Source organism: Nanorana parkeri, unplaced genomic scaffold, assembly GCF_000935625.1.
Source record: "Nanorana parkeri isolate BGI_ZX_2015 unplaced genomic scaffold, ASM93562v1 scaffold203, whole genome shotgun sequence".
Classification (NCBI taxonomy): domain Eukaryota; kingdom Metazoa; phylum Chordata; class Amphibia; order Anura; family Dicroglossidae; genus Nanorana; species Nanorana parkeri.
In genome coordinates this window covers 945069-963364 of record NW_017306471.1, presented here as the reverse complement: position 1 = coordinate 963364, position 18296 = coordinate 945069, and the positions used below count along the sequence as shown (strand labels likewise).

The 18296-nt window shown below is 41.4% G+C and overlaps 1 protein-coding gene across 1 annotated transcript in view; it reads right to left on the bottom strand.

Moving 5' to 3' along the window:
- Positions 1-18296, bottom strand: part of ANXA6 (annexin A6) — an 84057-nt gene that overhangs the window by 34906 nt on the left and 30855 nt on the right. Inside the window, exons 4-14 of the mRNA XM_018555595.1 lie at positions 17175-17269; positions 15782-15895; positions 12634-12724; positions 12469-12548; positions 9653-9709; positions 8207-8300; positions 7287-7382; positions 6879-6937; positions 6279-6401; positions 4745-4803; positions 1818-1902 (exon numbers count right to left, since the gene is read on the bottom strand). Coding sequence (XP_018411097.1) covers positions 1818-1902; positions 4745-4803; positions 6279-6401; positions 6879-6937; positions 7287-7382; positions 8207-8300; positions 9653-9709; positions 12469-12548; positions 12634-12724; positions 15782-15895; positions 17175-17269 — 953 coding nt within the window. The remainder of the gene's footprint in view (positions 1-1817; positions 1903-4744; positions 4804-6278; positions 6402-6878; positions 6938-7286; positions 7383-8206; positions 8301-9652; positions 9710-12468; positions 12549-12633; positions 12725-15781; positions 15896-17174; positions 17270-18296) is intronic.

The window sequence follows — 18296 nt, the reverse complement described above, 5'->3', positions numbered from 1 at the left end:
GTTCCTGTTGGGGAGATTCGCCCTCTTTGTGTGTTCTGAGTACCATTGCAACTAGGAAAGCAATTCATGGGGAATCCAAAATGTTACAGCGGTCAAAAGAATAGGAATAAAGGGGAAATCTTCCAATCAGGATGCCTGAATAGGTGACAGCTATCTAATAGGGCTTTTCCCCTTGACTTTACGGATACCTTGAATTCCTTTTCTGTTGAGTCACTAGGACAGGAAGGAAAAGGAAACCTCAGAGAAAAAAAAATTGCCATAGGCTGCAGGTGCATTTAAGATCTCTGCAGACAGACTACTGCTTCCATACAGAGAGCAAGGGTGTTTCTCTTTAGCATGCTGGCAGGACACAGGTTCTTCTACTCAGACTGTGGCTGCTTTTTAAAGAAAATAAACTGTAAAACTTTGTATGCCTTTTGTTTTGATGCACCTGAAATTAGTTGATTTGAACTAAAAGTTGGGCTTTAATCTAAAAAACACCATCGCACAAAGTGATCCATTCACACATCAGAGCTGGTGCTGAAGTGTGTTTGGTTGTAAGCTCCCAAGCTCCTGCATGGATAGGTGTCTTCCAAAGACACCCTGTGGCTACATCAAAACTGCACTTTAATATGTTTACAGCACACATGTCTGAATAAAGCCTACCACTGCCCAGCTGGTACCCAATCTTGTGATTCTTTTTAAGGCGTTGGGCATATGGTGTCTGCCAATAGGAAGGATCAAAATTCTGAAAAACCATGTGACCAGTTTTATGACAAGATCACATGACTGGGAAGAGGGGAAAAGTCAACATTTCACTGACATGCAGTTTATATTCCAATTATTTTGTATTTTGCAAGGTAACAACTTTAAGGCAGGTCGCTTCAATTTACAGCTTCAGTCTGCTATATTCAGTATACTAGAATGTCCATCTGGCATGTCCCTTAAGCTGGCCACACATTGAATGTCGGACATGCCTTTACCTCAATTTTTCAATCAACTGGTCGACCAATTTGAGTATTCTGATAGCTGCTGGTGCCGGCTGTCAGAATACAATACCTGTCAGGGAATATTATCACATTCATGCTGTTTAGTGTATGGCCAGCTTTAGTCTTGGCATTCAATGGAAAATACAAGGAATAAGTCAGGATTTCAGAGACAGATACAAAGATTGGTTATAACTGAGTTTGGACAAATCAGTTTGTCACACTTCAAATAGCATTCCACATTCAATCAGAATAAACAGGTAGAAACAGAAAGTGACCACAATGCATCGCTCTCTTATGCCTGAGCCAGAATGCATTGGAAAGACTGAAAAGCAACATAAAAATCAAACAATTACCAGTGCTGTTTTATGAAGAAGCAAAGTGTTAGCAGGATATCTAGTACAACTTAAGAAACAAAATTAAATGGTTAGTGGAAGCACGCGTGTTAGCTTTTTTTAAATAAAAGCCCTGTAATGACAGAACAATGTAGGTTTCCATTTCTAATCTCCTTCTGAATATGCTAGCTACATAGCCATCATGCTGATCCACTGACTTCATTACTTTCTGAATCACTGATCCAGAACAAGTATGCCGATCGAGAGTTCCGACACTGATATCAGTATACTTGTTCAGTGATTCAGAAAGTATTGAAGTCAGAGGACCAACAGGACAGACAGCAAAATAACATTTTCAGAAGGAGAAGAGGAAAGACAACTCACATATTTCTCTCAGTACAGGTCTGAGGCAAGCAAGCAGCAAAAAGGGAGGCTGGGAGGCTACTAGCTGGGTTATGGCGGCCTCTAAGCAGTAGGTGCGGTAAAAGAAAAGGGGGATTTCATTCTGTATTCCAACCTCGGTACGTGAAGCAAGTGTCGCACTAAGCTCCCATTTCTGATAGGCTGCTTGGGCGGCTTCTGGGAAAAACTCCCCAGCGGCACTAAAAAGATGAAGAGGAACAACTTACATGGGAGGTTAAGACTGAAATTCTGGAATCAATAAATAACAGAGTGAGGAACAGTGTATACAGCAACCCATGGCAACCAAGCCAAACCAATCAGATTGCAGCAGCCCACCATGACTTGAGTGGGTATAGGATGACTTCTGATGAAATAGGTTATTGCATATCACATTCACAGCAATAATTGCATTGCTTGAAATGATCAGGTCCGGCTCTGCTACCCAAAGGAAATATGAAGACTGCCATTGATGACCTCTTTCTGAAAAATGCTAGCTGCCTGGGTGTTGCTTGCCTATTTTCTGAGTCGCTGACCTAGAACAAACTTGCCCATTAAAAAAGTCAGAGCAAAGTCAAAACTCCTAATCTGCATATTTGTTTCAAATTAGTGACTCATGGTGAAATATAGCCATTGGATCAGCATGACTCACAGACTATTAGCCTTTTCAGAAGAAGAGGTCACCGATACACGGCTCTTAGTACAGGCTACTTTTAGGTCACATTTACACTTGTATGTGTGTGTTGTAGCACATGTCCATGCTGAATGGCACATTGAAAGTGGTTACAACAGTGTGCGGGCTATGGGGTGCAATGTGCAAACAGGCACATGACAAAACAAACCCGCCTGACCTTCAGCGCACTGCAAAGCAAGCAATAAAAATAATGTGTTGCCTTGCAGTTTGCTGGAAAAAAGAGGTCAAATGTTGCTAGTAGCTAGTAGTAGTTAGTCACATTCAACTGGACTTGTTCTGTAATGCTGAAAACTTTTCATAACTGTTGAATCTGACAAACTACTACCGGCGATACCATGATCTGGATAACTGAGAACAAGTCAAGTGTATTTTTCTGGTCCATGTACGTGGCTTAGGAGCCCGTTGCAACACACAATGAATGACATGCCAAAAAAACACACATCAAAGCACACAAAAATGTGAATGAGCCCTAAATCCAGCAGCATAGCCGAAAAAGGAGCTGTTGAAGCCTCTGAAAGGAAGAATCACAAGAGTCTCTATAGTTCATTATGCATGTTTCTATCATTCTTTATAGAGTCTTGATTGGTGGTATGTGCAGGCTAACAGCAACTCTGCATATACATCTGACAGCAGTGCCAACAATAGGACATTCTTATTTTAAAATGACACTAAACTCAGGACTAAAATCTTATAAATGCATTCAAGTACCAGAACTATGAACATAAATGTATCTTATTTGTGTATCACTCGGCTGTAGATTCTCAAATCATCTCTGATTCATGCTGACACTGTCCTTTCTTCTGAAGGGTGGCTACCCTGTGTGTGTTGTAAAGTAGCCACCGCTCCAACCTCCCTCCTGTGATAGACTATAACTTCAACACTTAGTCAATAGTTAGGGTACTTGAAGCATTTTTAAGACTCAATTCCTGAGTTTAGTGTCACCACAATGTTTTAAAATTGCAATTGAAAAACTGGATGTGATACAGAGGGAGAGCCTGTACAAAGGGGCATCAGCATTTACCTGGGAGTGCACAATCCATATATACTGCCCTTTGCACTATGATTGTTATTAGGGATGCACTGATACTGTTTTTTCGGTATCGAGTACGAGTACCAATACTTATCTTTCGTTACTCGCCAAGTACCAATAGTGGTACTTCCACTAGCATGGAGCTAGCTTTCCATGCAATCAGGAAGCCGGGCGGCGTGTCATTACCCGAATCCCAGTTTCTTGATTGCTCCATGCTGTATGACCGACTCGATGCTGTTTGGCCGGTAAAGCCGGCTTCCCAGCCAATCAGCATCGAACAGGCTCTTTGACTGGCTCAATGCCGATTGGCCGGAAAGCCAGCCTCTTGGCCAATAAGCATCGAACCAACCAAACAGCATGGAGCTGGTTTCCTGGCCAATTAGGATGCCATTATCCAGTGCCCGAAGTCATTACCCACTGCCCGGCTTCCTGACTGGCCAGGAAGCTGGCTCCATGTTCCCCTTGCGGCACTGCCGGTAAGAGGAAATCTCCCTCATTACCCACCACCTAGCTTCTTGATTGCCGGGGAAGCCGTTTCAATGCTGTTTGGACAGCTCGATGCTGAATGGCCGGAAAGCCGGCTTCCCAGCCAATCAGCATCGAACAGGCTGTTTGACCGGCTCAATGCTGATTGGCCGGAAAGCCAGCCTCCCGGCCAATAAGCATCGAACCGGCCAAACAGCATGGAGCCGGTTTCCTGGCCAATCAGGAAGCCACTACCCACTGCCAGAAGTCATTACCCACTGCCCAGCTTCCTGACTGGACAGAAAGCTGTCTCCATGTTCCCCTTGCGGCACTGCCGGTAAGAGGAAATCTCATTACCCATTGCCCGGCTTCTTGATTGCCCAGGAAGCTGGCTCCATACTGTCTGGACGACTTGATGCTGAATGGCCGGAAAGCTGGCTTCCAAGCCAATCAGAATCGAGCAGGCTGTTTGACCGACTCAATGCTGGTTTGGCAGGAAGCCGGCCTCCCGGCCAATCAGCATGGAGCCAGCCAAACAGCATGGAGCCGGCTTCCTGGCCATTTAGGAAGCCGGGCGGCAAGTCATTACACGCTGCCTGGCTTCCTGACTAGCTGAGAAGCCAGCTCCATGTTCCCTCTGACCGGAAGTTCCGGTATCGGGGGCAAGTATTGGAGCATTTGGGCGAGTACAAGTACTCTCCAAAATACTCTGTATCGGCACCGATACTAGTATCTGTGCATCCCTAATTGTTATTAAATAAGGATTTTGGAATATCAAAAACAGTAACCATTTATATAAAATAACACTGTACACAGTATTCTGTAAAACAATAACATATAAGCTGCTGATACGTACTCGTCATCTCCTCCACACAGGTTGAGCAGAGCCTTCTTGTACTCACCAGATGTGTCATTCTGAAACAATTACAGCAAACAGGTAAATAAACCTTACAAAATATCCATTCCAAACGGTTTCTAACTTTTTTTAACGGTGTCCATACATGTGCAGAGAAAGGTAATCTCTATACCATTTCTAGATTTAAAATTCGCCCCTTTTTAACAAACGAAACTGCAAGCATTTTAATTCACTCCCTTGTAATCTCCCGCCTTGACTGCTGTAACTCCCTCCTTATTGGCCTACCACTGAACAACCTGTGCCCCCTTCAGTTTATCATGAATGCTGCTGCCAGACTCATCCACCTTACCAACCGTTCAGTGTCTACCACCCCTCTCTACCATTCTCTCCACTGGCTCCCAATTGCCCAACGAATACAATTCAAAATACTAACAACGTACAAAGCTATCCACAACTCTGCCCCCCGCTACATCTCCAACCTCATCTCAAAATATCACCCAAATCGCTCCTCGCAAGACCTCCTGCTCTCTTGTCACCGTCTGGCATGCTCACCTCCAGGATGTCTCCCATTCTCTGGAACTCCCTACCCCAATCTGTCCACTTATTTCCTACGCTGTCCATCTTCAGGGAAACCTATCCCACGGTTCCACCTCAACATAACTGTCCTTTTACTTCCGTTCCCACTAACTCCACTAACTCAGTCTAAACAATTATTACATTTTGTATCACTTGCCCCTCCTACTAGATTGTAAGCTCTCACGATTAGGGCCCTCCTAACCCTATTGTACTGAAATTGTTTTGTAACTGTACTGTCTCCCCCATTTTGTAAAGCGCTATGCAAACTGTTGGCACTATATAAATCCTGTATAATAATAATTCTTCATGGAAATTTTGCCACCACTAACTATCATAAATGTCAGATATCAGCTTAGAGATTGACCCATCAATTGGAGAATGTACATAGTTCTCATACAATTGTTTCTGTTATCCCACTGTTGGCACAAACTTCATTGCAAATGGGACACGTACAGATTACAAAAACTGACGGGGTTTTAGCCCTCCCCTATTCTACTGAATACTAAAAAACAAAGCCATGGCTATACATACACTTTAATGTAATATATTCTTTGTCCTTACCATGTAACAGTAAATCCTTCTTAGAACAGAAGGTATTTACATCTCTCATTCCATCACATATCCCAAAAATAAGAGTATTCCTCATTTTAGGACATTGGGGAAAACCATGCAGATTATGCCTTTATGCCCCAATGACCTAAAACACACCCAGAACTGTTGGTGTACAGTGCTAATACTATAGCCTAATATAATAGAGACATGTATTCCAAACTGCATACAGCTGTTACAGGCTTTAAGCTCATCATCCTTGCAGTGTATGGAAATCATGGGTTCTATGAAATAGAGCTTGGGCCCTAATGAGACAGTTTACCAATTAAGGTTATAGTGAAGACTCACTAGAAATAGAAATACTGCATGACTTATTACTAGCTGTATTGCACAATTTAAATCAAATTACCTTGATCATAGAGTACAAAGACTTTTCATATTGAGTCCGGAATGACTCCCTAATGTCCATCATATCGATCTCGCTACGAGACACCATAATTCGGATCAGGGTGTTGTCTGATGTGCCCAGACCCTGAAAAATAAAACAGATTTAATTTTGCTACAATTCTTAAAACATTGTAATGTTCAAACTGAAAGGAAAATTCACAAAAACTGATAAGAAAATGTCACGCATCAGTTTTATCCCATTTATTACCAAACGGGTGATACAGTGAGCAAGCAATACGGCAGGTTACAGTTTGGCATAATAAAAACCATGAAACATCCACCCTGTTTAGGATCTTGCTTACATCAGCACATTTTCTTGTATGTAACACACCTGAGATTACATAGATCACTGAAATAACACCTTAACAATAACAATAAAATACTTTTTTTTTTAAAAGTTAAAAATTGTTATACTAGCCTAAGAAGATCTGTTTTAAATGGCTGTTTTATGGCCAACTCATTAAATAGCCACACCCAACTTTTCTCTAGCCCCACCCCCTGATACTGCCATATATGGCAGAGCAGACAACAGTTGTGTCATTGAGTAGACTACTTCACTTACCTTCATTGATTTGTACAGTCTGGTAGCAAAGTAGTCCTTGATGCTACGAGTGCATTTTACTGAAACAAAAAAGAAACATAATATGGGTAAATAAACAGAATTCAGCTTTGGTGTCCATATAATTCTTATATTTTTGCAAAGCTTATTATGTTCTCTCAACAGTAAAAATAATTGTTTTAAATACATTTTTCAGGTCAACCAGATTTCAAGAGCCACAATCTTAGTCCACATACTTGGCCTAAATCTGGTTTCTTTAAAGGTGGTTAAACATTTAATAAATCCATTTAAGATGTTGGGTTGATCATTGCAAGAATGGTGTGCAGCGCCATTTAGATTTCTCTTGAGGACGCAAGCGTCGGAGTGACTTCTGTTACTTGGAAAGGGTTAGCCAATTACTAAAGTACTTACCTACAGAAAGCATCAGCTTCTGAAAATCTCCAGAAAGCTCCCCCTTGATACTCTCCTCAATGCTCTTCCCAGCAATTTTCTCATACTCATCAAACACTGCAAGAGAAGACATATTCTAATAAAGACCAATACATTTAAAGCATAAGGGACTGTATATAAAAGTAATTATAGATATTCATACCAAATCTATGTAAATGCCCCTACTTATTGAGAGCACATAGAATGTTTACATTTTCATAATGGATGTGTAAAACCCACCCACATTTCTGACTACTGCTTATTAGCTGGGGTTCTAAGAGAAGAACTTCCAATCCTTGAACTTCTTCCAGACAGCTTATTAATATCCCCACTTAGTAGCTCCAAGGATAATACTTGTCTTTCCTGAAAATTCATTGTCATTCAGTAGAATTGTTATACCATATTGCCAAGAACTGGCTTTCCAGAGGGAGCTGCACTCTCAGCACTTCTTTCCGATGTGGTAGCCACAGAACTGGGATACCACATCACAATTGATACAGCTGGCTGGTGAGGTTCTGATACCCCTGATTAATAGTGATGCTGATGGGGGCAAGGTCTTACATTTTTAATATCCTCTTTAAGAGTAAAGTGAAGACCCTTTTCAGTTACTCATGGTAAATAGGCATTAGCAAATCCATTTCTGCAAATTGACTTTATTGCAATTTTCCACTGACGAGATGCCATTTTCAGACTGCTGCCTCTGCTTAGCTTCAGAAACAGTATTAAAGTAGAACTCCAGGAAGACAGCAAAGTACACAGTTCAGTTTACATACATGTGTATGAATGATTTTTCATGCCAAAGGAATTATAATTCTGTGCAGCCAGTCTTTTTATGTACACATATCTGCCACACTGCACAGCCAGCTAGGAGACACACTTATTGCTACAAGAGTAGCACTCACCAAGTTGAAGATGTGACTTGCTCCGGCTTCCCAAAATAAAGATGAACTCAGCCTCATCTGTTCCCCATTTTTGTTCTCCAGATTCAAATAAATCCTGCACACAAAGGTAATAATAAATGATGAAATGAAATGAAGAAGGTGGAAAGAGCAAATCTGAAGTGCACAGTGAACTAGCCCACAACCAATCCGATATCACTTTAGAGACTGGTGACTGAACCATGAAAAGTGATTTGTTGCTGTGACCTACTGCTACAGTCACTTTGTTTATTTTGCCTTACTAAATGGGCCTGAAAGTTCTCTGTCTGAATTAATAACCTGTGGATGGCATCAGATTCACTAACCAGGTTTACTTTGTTGTCCAGGTAATGCTATGCTGCTAAGTTAATTATGTCACACAACACTGTTACAGTCGTTTTTGGGATTGCCTAAACATTTCTATGGGCATAGCTGCATACCCAAGTGCCAAGCCACTCCATTGCTATGTATTACCATACATAGCAATGGAGTGGCTTGGCACTTGGGTATGCTAGGGAGTTAGGGGCTAGGGAGTTTTGAGACAATACAATATCTGAAGGGGTGAACGTTGTATAGCATTATTACAAAAAAACAAAAACACAATGTGAACAGTAGTGATGCTGTGCAATGCTGAGCCAATAAGATTTTATTTTTCAGCATTTTGAAAAGGTCCAAACAGCAAAATCTTTTTACAGGCAATGGTCAGAAGCCTGTAGAGGGAAATGTAAAGTATATTCTAAGTTACTTTTGCAGTGTTTCGTGACCACAGGTCCATGAAGTATAGATTTCCAGGCTTGATTTACCAGCATCAGTGTGTGTCAGTTAACCTGACTATAACTCTAAGACAAATTTACATACCTAATCAATTTTTAGAAAAATTAAAGGGCATATAAAGTTTTTATTTTGTATAATGTTTTAATAAATACCCGAGTTAAAAAATGGACAACAATATTATAAGTAATATATAATCAAAACAATATTTGTAATTCATTTGGTAATACTAATACTATGTTATAGCTGACATAGTGATCGCGTGACCAGGAACCACTCTGATGATCCAGAACGGACAGTGACAATTGGGTTTGACATCTGTTAGCTGTGCATAGTGATGGCTGCTAGCTGTCATATGGAAACGTATATACAATTTTTTTACATTAATCTACAGATTGCAAATGGTATGGAGTTAAATGCAACAACTGTATTCTATTGCACAGCAGCAAGCTGTGTCTGCATAAGTAATGTGCAAATATAGCTCCTTCCAATGGGCAATCTATATATAGAAACGCATTTGTAAAAATGAATTCACATTGACAAGATTATTTACTAAGCATGCGTATCTAATTCACATATATTTTAGAAAAATCGTTAAAAAGGTATAAATTTGCTCTAAATGTAGCAATAAAACTTGTTTTGATTAAATCTAAATATTACCCTGGCATCTTGTTCTACTAATTCATCGCTCACAATGTCATCCTCTTCCCTTGTACCCTGCAGTCGAATAAAAACAGCACTGTGAATCTTAAACTTTTCTTATCAGTTATATCTTTTACTTTAGATAGGAGATGTAAAATAAGTACCAAGGAATATAAAACATACACATTCACCAGCACAAAAACTAATATGAAAAGAAAAAATAGGAAACATGTCAGAAAGTAAGCCTGAAAATGCTTAAAGTGACATTAAACCCTCAGATTTTGTAACATAAAACAATACTGTAATGTGCGCCTTACTGTAATCCATGGTTGTTTCCCTTCTCTTTGCTGCTCTTCCTTTTAAATCTGTATCTGTTCTCATGCTGGGCAGAACTTCTGTTTTGCAGCAGACTGCCGTGTCTCTGAAATGGATACATGGTGTCTGTGTGTAGGTTCACAACCTGAGCCTGCACTACAGGAAGAGGCACTCAGTTGCAAAGGGAAGTTCTCCCCCTTTTAAGGAGGTGGGGCGTCCTCCTGACAAGCCTGCACCCAATTTGATATCTTCTGCCCCATGTGCTCTAAGATGGAGACTCTCATAGTTTAGAGTTAGGACCGCACTATAAGAGGTGCCTTGGCGCGGCAGTGCGGCTTACACATCCTTTGCAGAAGACGTGTATCCAAACCTCTGTCATTGTCCTTAGTGGTGAGACAAGTTGTTTTACATGCTAGTTTGTGAGTGTGCCATGATGCCTTTCTACTGTTCTACTGTTCAAAGCCCATTTCGTGTGCACCTTACTGTATAACTGGTAACAAATTGTTGAGTGCGTTTGTCGTTTGTTTTGCTTTAATATAAATTGACACAAAAAAGTAATCCCTAATCTGTGCCTTTGGCAATAAACTCTAAGGCCCCATTCACATTATGCATTGCGTTAACTGTAAAGGTGTAATGAGGTAAAATGGGTCTAAACTGAAAAGTGAACCTTTGCTTTGTTATATGGAACATTTGAAATGTTAATTGTGCCTAAGCAGTACTCTAAAAATGTAGCTTTTGTCTGTAATGCCTCCTGAAAAATAGTGGTGCACTTCCTGGTATATGAGGGTTTCTAGGCACTCCTTGGTCTACAGCCTCATAGCTATATATCTGCAGTGTGAGATCTAAGGCATTGCTGCCTCTGACTGCGAGTCTCTTGAAATTTGGAGTGAGATTACATGATAATGTCACTACTGTGCTGATCACTGTTCTCCTTGCCAGAGGCTTTGAGGAAGCAAAACCCTGCCTCTAACAAGATGGCTGCCTCCACACAGAGAGACATTGCAGAACAGATGAAGTGAAGTCAGTAATGGGGAAAGATCAACAGGGAGACCAAAGGCAATACTGGTGACTAGTTCTTTGCCCTCTGCCTGCCTTTTTTGGGCACAGCTTCCAGAGTTGCTGTACGAGCGGGAAACTGTCAAAATTTGAAACAGCCATCAATGGCTGTTTACATACAAGCGTTCTGGCGTCTGTAGAGCTATCACTTGTTGTGCTGCTTCGTGAGCCTCCCTCCTCCACTGCCGCCAATTCCAAGCTCCGTGATCGGGCCTGGGGCTGGCATGGCGGCTCTGTGCAGGGAGACCAGAGGGAGTTCAGTACACGATCTCCCCTCCAGTGTTGTGAATGCGGAAGTGATGTCAATTACATCACTTCTGCATTCAGCTGTCATTCTCCGGTTACAGGAGCCGGAGAGAAGCTGGTGAAGCAGATCTCTGCTTCATCAGCTTCTTTGGGGGTCCCTAGGTGACATTAGGTTTTTATGGAGACATCAGGGTCTTCAAGACACCTAATGTCTCCATAAAAAGGACCTGTCACTGCCATTTGATATCACATAGGAGGCTTCTTAGCCCCCTATGTAATAACAATAAAGTTAAGTGTAAAAAAAAAAATTAAGAAAAAAAAACACAAAAAATGTTTTCAGTACAGCGCTGCATGACGGAATAAATGTCAGTTAAAGTAACGCAGCGCTGAATACTGAAAAATGGCCTGGATGGGAAGGGGGTTTAACACCGCGGATGTCAACCGGTTAAAGTCCCCCGCCCCCACATACATAAGCAAACATGCGTTGGGTGGGCCTATGTGCAAAAACATTGATTGCGCCCATTATGCTGCACATGTTGCATATCACCACGAACGCCAGAGTGCGAGCGATAAATAAATTATAGGACCACCAATCACTGTTAACACTAAACTGATCAGCGGTAAAAGCTTTTAAAGTGTCGCCTATGACCAATTTTGGGTATAGTCGTTTTTTGTGATTTGGCGGGCGCGTGCAATTTTGAAGCTTGACATCTTTGGTGTCTATTTAACTGACGTGACCCCGTCTTTTATATTTTACCAAAAAATTGGGCAATAATAAATGTTTCATAATATAGGAAAAACAGTTTTTTTTCAAAATGTTCAGTATTTTTTGTTATATAGTAAAAACCCCAGTGGTGATTAAATACCACCAAAAAAAAGCTCTACGTTTTCCCACAACATGATATAAAATGTATTTCACTACAGCGCTGCCTGACTGAATAAATGTCAGTCAAAGAACCGCAGCGCTGAATTCTGAAAAATGGCCTGGACAGGAAGGGGGTGTAAACACCCCAGTCAGCAAGTGGTTAATGCAGCACATAACAACACGGTATGTGCATTGTGTAATTGAGTGTTACCTGCTACTGTAATAGAGCATGGGGGTGCCATTCAAAATGAGTAGCACAGAGATGCATGACACAATGGTGTGGTAAAACATGCATAATGTGAATGGGCCCTAACTGTGGATTTGACAGGCATTAGAAAATCTTATTAGTGACCTGCAGCAGGACAATTAACATCTTCTTGAAGTGTGCACTGGTATCTTTGATAACATCCGTCTCCAGGTCTCTGTCATAAGCTGTAAGAATTCAGAAAATGTTTATCAGTAAAGATATGAATGTTAATCAAACATAAGACTTTATTTGTTATTATTATGCTCTCACCATCTTTATAGGCTGCTACCAGTTCATGAATCTCCTGGTTAGTCCGAGATGCCATGATTTCAATGAGACATTTTTCATCGGTTCCAATGCCCTGAAATACATTGTCAAAGACAGATCATTAGCAGACAGGTATTGTTTTTGCAAAGCTCATTAACAACTACTGTCATCTGTTTATTTTTGACAGGATCATACACAAGGTAACTAAACTGGCTTTAAATGGGTTGGTCCACTCAACACTGATATTACGTTTTTTTTGTAGATGCTGGAAAGTAACATCACCTGACAGTTCTGTTTAGCCCTTAGGAACTCTATTGGTGAGATATCTGTCTATTAGTTACTGGGTGTGTATTCTGCACTCTGTTAAATTTCATATTTTATATTATGTAGGGTGCAATATGAGCTTACTCTCTACTTGTTCCAGTGGTGCAATTGCTTCTATCTTTTTACTTTTTTTCTGGTAATCCAGTCAGTTTCTATACTTTCTGTCCTAGAATGACAACTCTTCCTAAGCAGGAGCAGGGTAGTCACCCTAGGATGCAAGCAGGGGCATCTCGAGGATGGGTGACACCCGGAGCGGAGACTGGGTGACACCCTGCCGTGAATTCATCGCGCATGCGCGGTCGTCTTATTGACGCCTGCCGGCGGCCATCGTGGTGATGGATGCCGGCAGAGAGAGGAGGGGACGTTCACCCGGCGGAATGAGGTATGCCGCCGTGTCCCCTCCTCTCTCCTAGAAAGCCCATAGTCCCATCGCACCCCTGACCGCGAAATCCATTTTCAAGAAATGGGTGCTACAGCAGTCGACAGATGGCAGCCGTCACAAACACGAGCAAAAGTAGAGACACCGGCACTCCAGGGTAAAAAACAGCAAATGTCTATTTATTGACGTGCAGCATAACAAGTATTGCAACGAACGTTTCGGGGTTGCACAGGATCCCCTTCTTCAGGCAAAGGCATACCTTGCTTTTGCCTGAGGAAGGGGATCCTGTATGCCCTCCTCTCTCCTGACACTCGGTCTGTGACCGAGTGCCTGACTTTTAATAGGGGGTGACACCAAAATGACTGTCAGTCATTATGGTGGCACCCGGGTGCAGGCTGCACCCCCCGCATCCCCCTTGTGACGCCACTAGATGCAAGCTCCCTGAGGACTCCAAGCTAACATCTCAATGCACAGTTCACCTGCATGTACAGTACAACTTGGAGTCAATAGAGAGCGCAAGGCATCACTGGATCGCCTTTAATCACATGCAGACCTACACTCACAGGTACAGTTTGGGGGGCATGCCCCATGGACTTCTAAAGCCAAACAGATAAGCACTGTAGAATATAAAAGCACATGGTCTAACAGACTAAAGAATGTTTATGGGAGAGTACATTTTGCTATAAAAATACTTTAAGTTCTTAGCTGCAAAAATGTAAAGAAAATGTGGTCTTTATCAGATGGAGTAGAGCGTCATTCAATTTAAACCAATAAAGTTGAACTCCAGCTAATAAAAAAAAAAAAAAAAAATCATCTCTTGCTGACTCCCCCACAGTACTTCTTTTCCATCACTAGATGTCCTCAGTCTTCCAGGTTGACTGAGGACCAGCGGAGAGTCATCATCAAAATAGCTTGGGCCCGCTATACCCAATAGCTTGTATGTGCATTATTATTATTATTATAATACAATATTCATATAGTGCCAACAGTTTGTAGAGTGCTTTACAAAATTAAGGTAGACAGTACAGTTACAATACAATTCAATACAGGAGAGTTTGGAGGGCACTTCCAATCTAAAAGGAGGGGCAAGTGATACAAAAGGCATTAGATCATATGCAGTACTAATGTGATCCCCAAGTGAATAAAATCATGGGTAGCATATGATGGGCAGTACAGCGGCTAAGTGGTTAGCGTTTCTGCCTTTTGCAGCACTGGGAGTTCCTGGTTTGAATCCCAGCCAGGTTACTGTCTGCAAGGAGTCTTCATGTTCTCCTTGCACGGGTTTCCTCCCACACTCCAAAGACATGCTGGAAGGTTAATTGGTTCCTGTGTTAATCGGCCCTGTATGTATTTGAGATAGGGACCTTAGATTGCAAGCTCCTTGAGGGGCAGGGCATGATGTGAATGTAAAGTGCTACATAAACTGTTAATGCTATATAAATGCCAGTAATAAATAAATAATGTGCCTCAAATCTAAGCACATGAGCAAATCCACAAATAAACAAACATGAGGAACAGATTAGTGCTGTTTATAATCTAGTCCAAATCCCATTCGCACTGCCACGGTCTCAAAACCACAAGGTATATGTGGTGCCCAGGTGACCACACGGATGGCGCCGTGCAAAACACTAATAGTAAATAAAAGTAATTCACCGGCACACACTTGAAGAGTTTTTAAAGTATTGATATGTTTATTCAATACCCAATGTCACATACTGTCATATGTTTCGGGTCCGCACAGGGATCCTTCATCAGAGCGACAGTCGCTGTCGCTCTGATGAAGGATCCCTGTGCGGACCCGAAACGTTAGCACCGTATGACAGTATGCGACATTGGGTATTGAATAAACATATCAATACTTTGAAAACCCTTCAAGTGTGTGACGGTGATTTACTTTTATTTACTGTTTATAATCTAGACACAGAAGGTATTGAATATTGATAAAACAGTATCTAGAGTGTATTTTTATTTTTATTGTGAATTGAGGGAATTGCAGACTTTGGGAATTTGTGTTCTATATTTATACTTGGGCTCACTATACTACTGCACCTAGTAGTCTTTACGTCAGCACTATTCAGTGCAGCAATAAGAATGGTCCACTGCCACTGCTTGAGGGAAAGAATGAGGACTCATTAAGTCATTAGATCGACGACCCTTGCAAAACAAAAAGCATGCATGCATGTATGTATATAAATAATGGTAAAACAGTAGATTATGTCATGTAATTCAAAACATAAGTGTAAGCATTTTGCTGTATGTTTTTGTTTGTGTTCTTTTGGTAAGCTTAGTTTTATGAGCATCTGTCTTTTTTTTCAACCTAAATGACCATGTAACTGTGCAACCAAATTGATAAAAGTATTATTTTGTATTTAGAATAAGTGTTTCAGTAATTTGGAGTGATTTAGACCACGCCGCCTAAATGATGCTTCTTCATATTAAAATACTTACATCAATGGCATCTTTAATCTCCTTAGCATCAAAATAAGCTGGGGGTCTCATCAGTCCTACAATGAGCCTCTCAAATTTACCAGTCAGCTCATATTTCAAGTCATCAATGAGGTCCTATGGAAAAAACACACGGGTCAGTTTTATGTTTCAGGACTCATTTTTAATTAATTTATTTGTTTACATCAATACATTCAGCAGTGCCCTGCAGAGGACACTGGCCCATAAGATTCTGTATTCTAATGTATCTATCATAGTCATAGTTATAGATACTCCTGTACAGCCAATATGTGCTGAATCTAATAATCCTACAGCATAGATCATCCCCAAACAATCCATACATACTTGGAAAGAAACAAACCTCAACAGATCATTTTAAATGTAGAAACTAAATCCAGTAAGTGATAACGATATTTGGTTGTAATCACTGTGTTCTCCTTCTGGTACCATCCTCAGACATACTTGTAGCATTAAACCAAATACCACCTTTTAAGTGTAACTGCACCTTTGATGCATGTACTTATTATGTAATTCACCGCGCTCTGTCCACCCCACAACCCAGTCTTATACTAACCTGTCTCAATCCAGCTAGTTATAACTGGCAAGGTTGCGCAGCTACTTGTCAAAATCTTCCGGGCAGAGCCCACAAATGCTTCTGTACTCTCATCCGTTCCTATAGAGAGCTCAAACTCTTGACTAACTCTTCATTAATTAAATTAATTGAGAATGCAGAAAAATGTGTGGCTTTGACTAACAGAATATTGACAAGCAGCTATGATATGCTGATGAGGTAGCACAGCCAATATCTTAATGGATTGGTGAGAGCCGAGTATAAGACTGGGGGTGGACTTCAGCATAGGAAAAACTGAATCTCATCAGCAGCCAAAAAAGGGAATCAGGCTGGCCAGGCAGTACTCCCTCACCAGAAGACAAATGGCTGTTGACACAGTGTGTGTGTGCCTAGGTCTGTCCAGTGCCTTGACCTGTCTGACGGAAAAGTGAGTGAGTGATTGTCGTACACAGAGAGGGACAGTGCGGGAGTAGGCGGCTCAAATAGGGCAACTCCTTAGCCAGGAGGCTACACTGTTGTGAGTGCTTCCATTGACCAGACCGACAACAGAAAGATTTGGGTCTATACAGAGATTGAGGTCTGAGGGGACCAAAAATAGTCAGGAGCATTTTCTGTTGCAATGTGATTGAGAACCCTGGGAAGTAAAACTGCTGTCAAGGTCACTGTTGAAGAATAAGAGTGGATAGAAAATCGTAAAATACAAGTTGGCGGGTAGTCAGAGTCCATGAAAGCTCTACATTTGATGCTGAAATCTCACAAAATATATCAGTAGGCATTCCTGTAGAAGGAAGGACCTGGCGTGAATTATTATATTTGCACAGTTACCTTGCCATAGAGAGATTTGTAGGCCTGAATGATCTGTATACGCTGCTGGTTGCTCCTTGCGGTTATAAGATCCAAGATGGCTTCTTTGTCACTGCCTGCAAGAAGACAAACCAAGACATAGGAATAAAGACTCTCTCAAATCAACAACTACTCTACCTTTCCTGGCAAGAACGTGTACACATGAGGTCAGCATACAAATGTATTCGTAGCCAATGAATAATTATTCCACCACATACTTTAAGTAATTTCCACCTCGGTGGTCATAGCCTTTATTCATGCAGTGCTTCAGAATAAAGAAGTCTTTTCGCATGAGCCCCTGTACATACTTAGGGCAAACTAGTCAGAAGTGGGGCTGAAACAACTAATCAATAATGAGAATCAATGTCAATGATTCTTATTATTGATTAGTTGGTCTGGATCCCCTGCTTCTCCACTCTGGGAGCCAGTGTTTCATCGGCTCTGTGTCCCCTCCGATCCCTGCTGGGAGCAGGCACACACACAGACCCCTGTAGCTGGTGCCAAGCCGTGAGAAGAGCTCCCCCCAAACCTCCTCCCTTCCCCTGCCACCGCATGGGCTCTGCTCCTGCCACCCTGCAGCTCTCTCCTCCCTTCTGGGAGCCTGCTGCATGCTGTATCGGCAGAGGAGTGGGGCAATCCAGGCAGAAGAGCTGCAGAACGATCAGCATATATGTGAAATATTTGCTGATTGTTCCCGATAATATATATCAGTACTGATCAATACGATCTTTGTAAATAACTGAAGACATAGTATTCAGATACTGTGTCCGTAATTATGAATGAAAAGGAAGTGCTCGACATCACTTCCCGTTCATTCATGATTGTGGACATAGTATCTATTTACTATCTCCTCGATTTATGAATGAACAGGAAGCCTCTGTTTTGAGTGCTTCCTGTTCCTTGAGTGCTGGGTCTGCAAAAAAAGAGATTGAGGACTCTGCGTCTCTTTTTTATTTCAAAAGGGAAATATCAGGGGTCTGTTTTAGACCCCTGATATTTCCCTAGCGCTCCTAACAGTAAAGTAAAAAATAAATAAATAAAAATAATTTACAAAACGCAAACAAATGTTAAAAAAGAAATACATTTACCCTCCGCTCATATTAT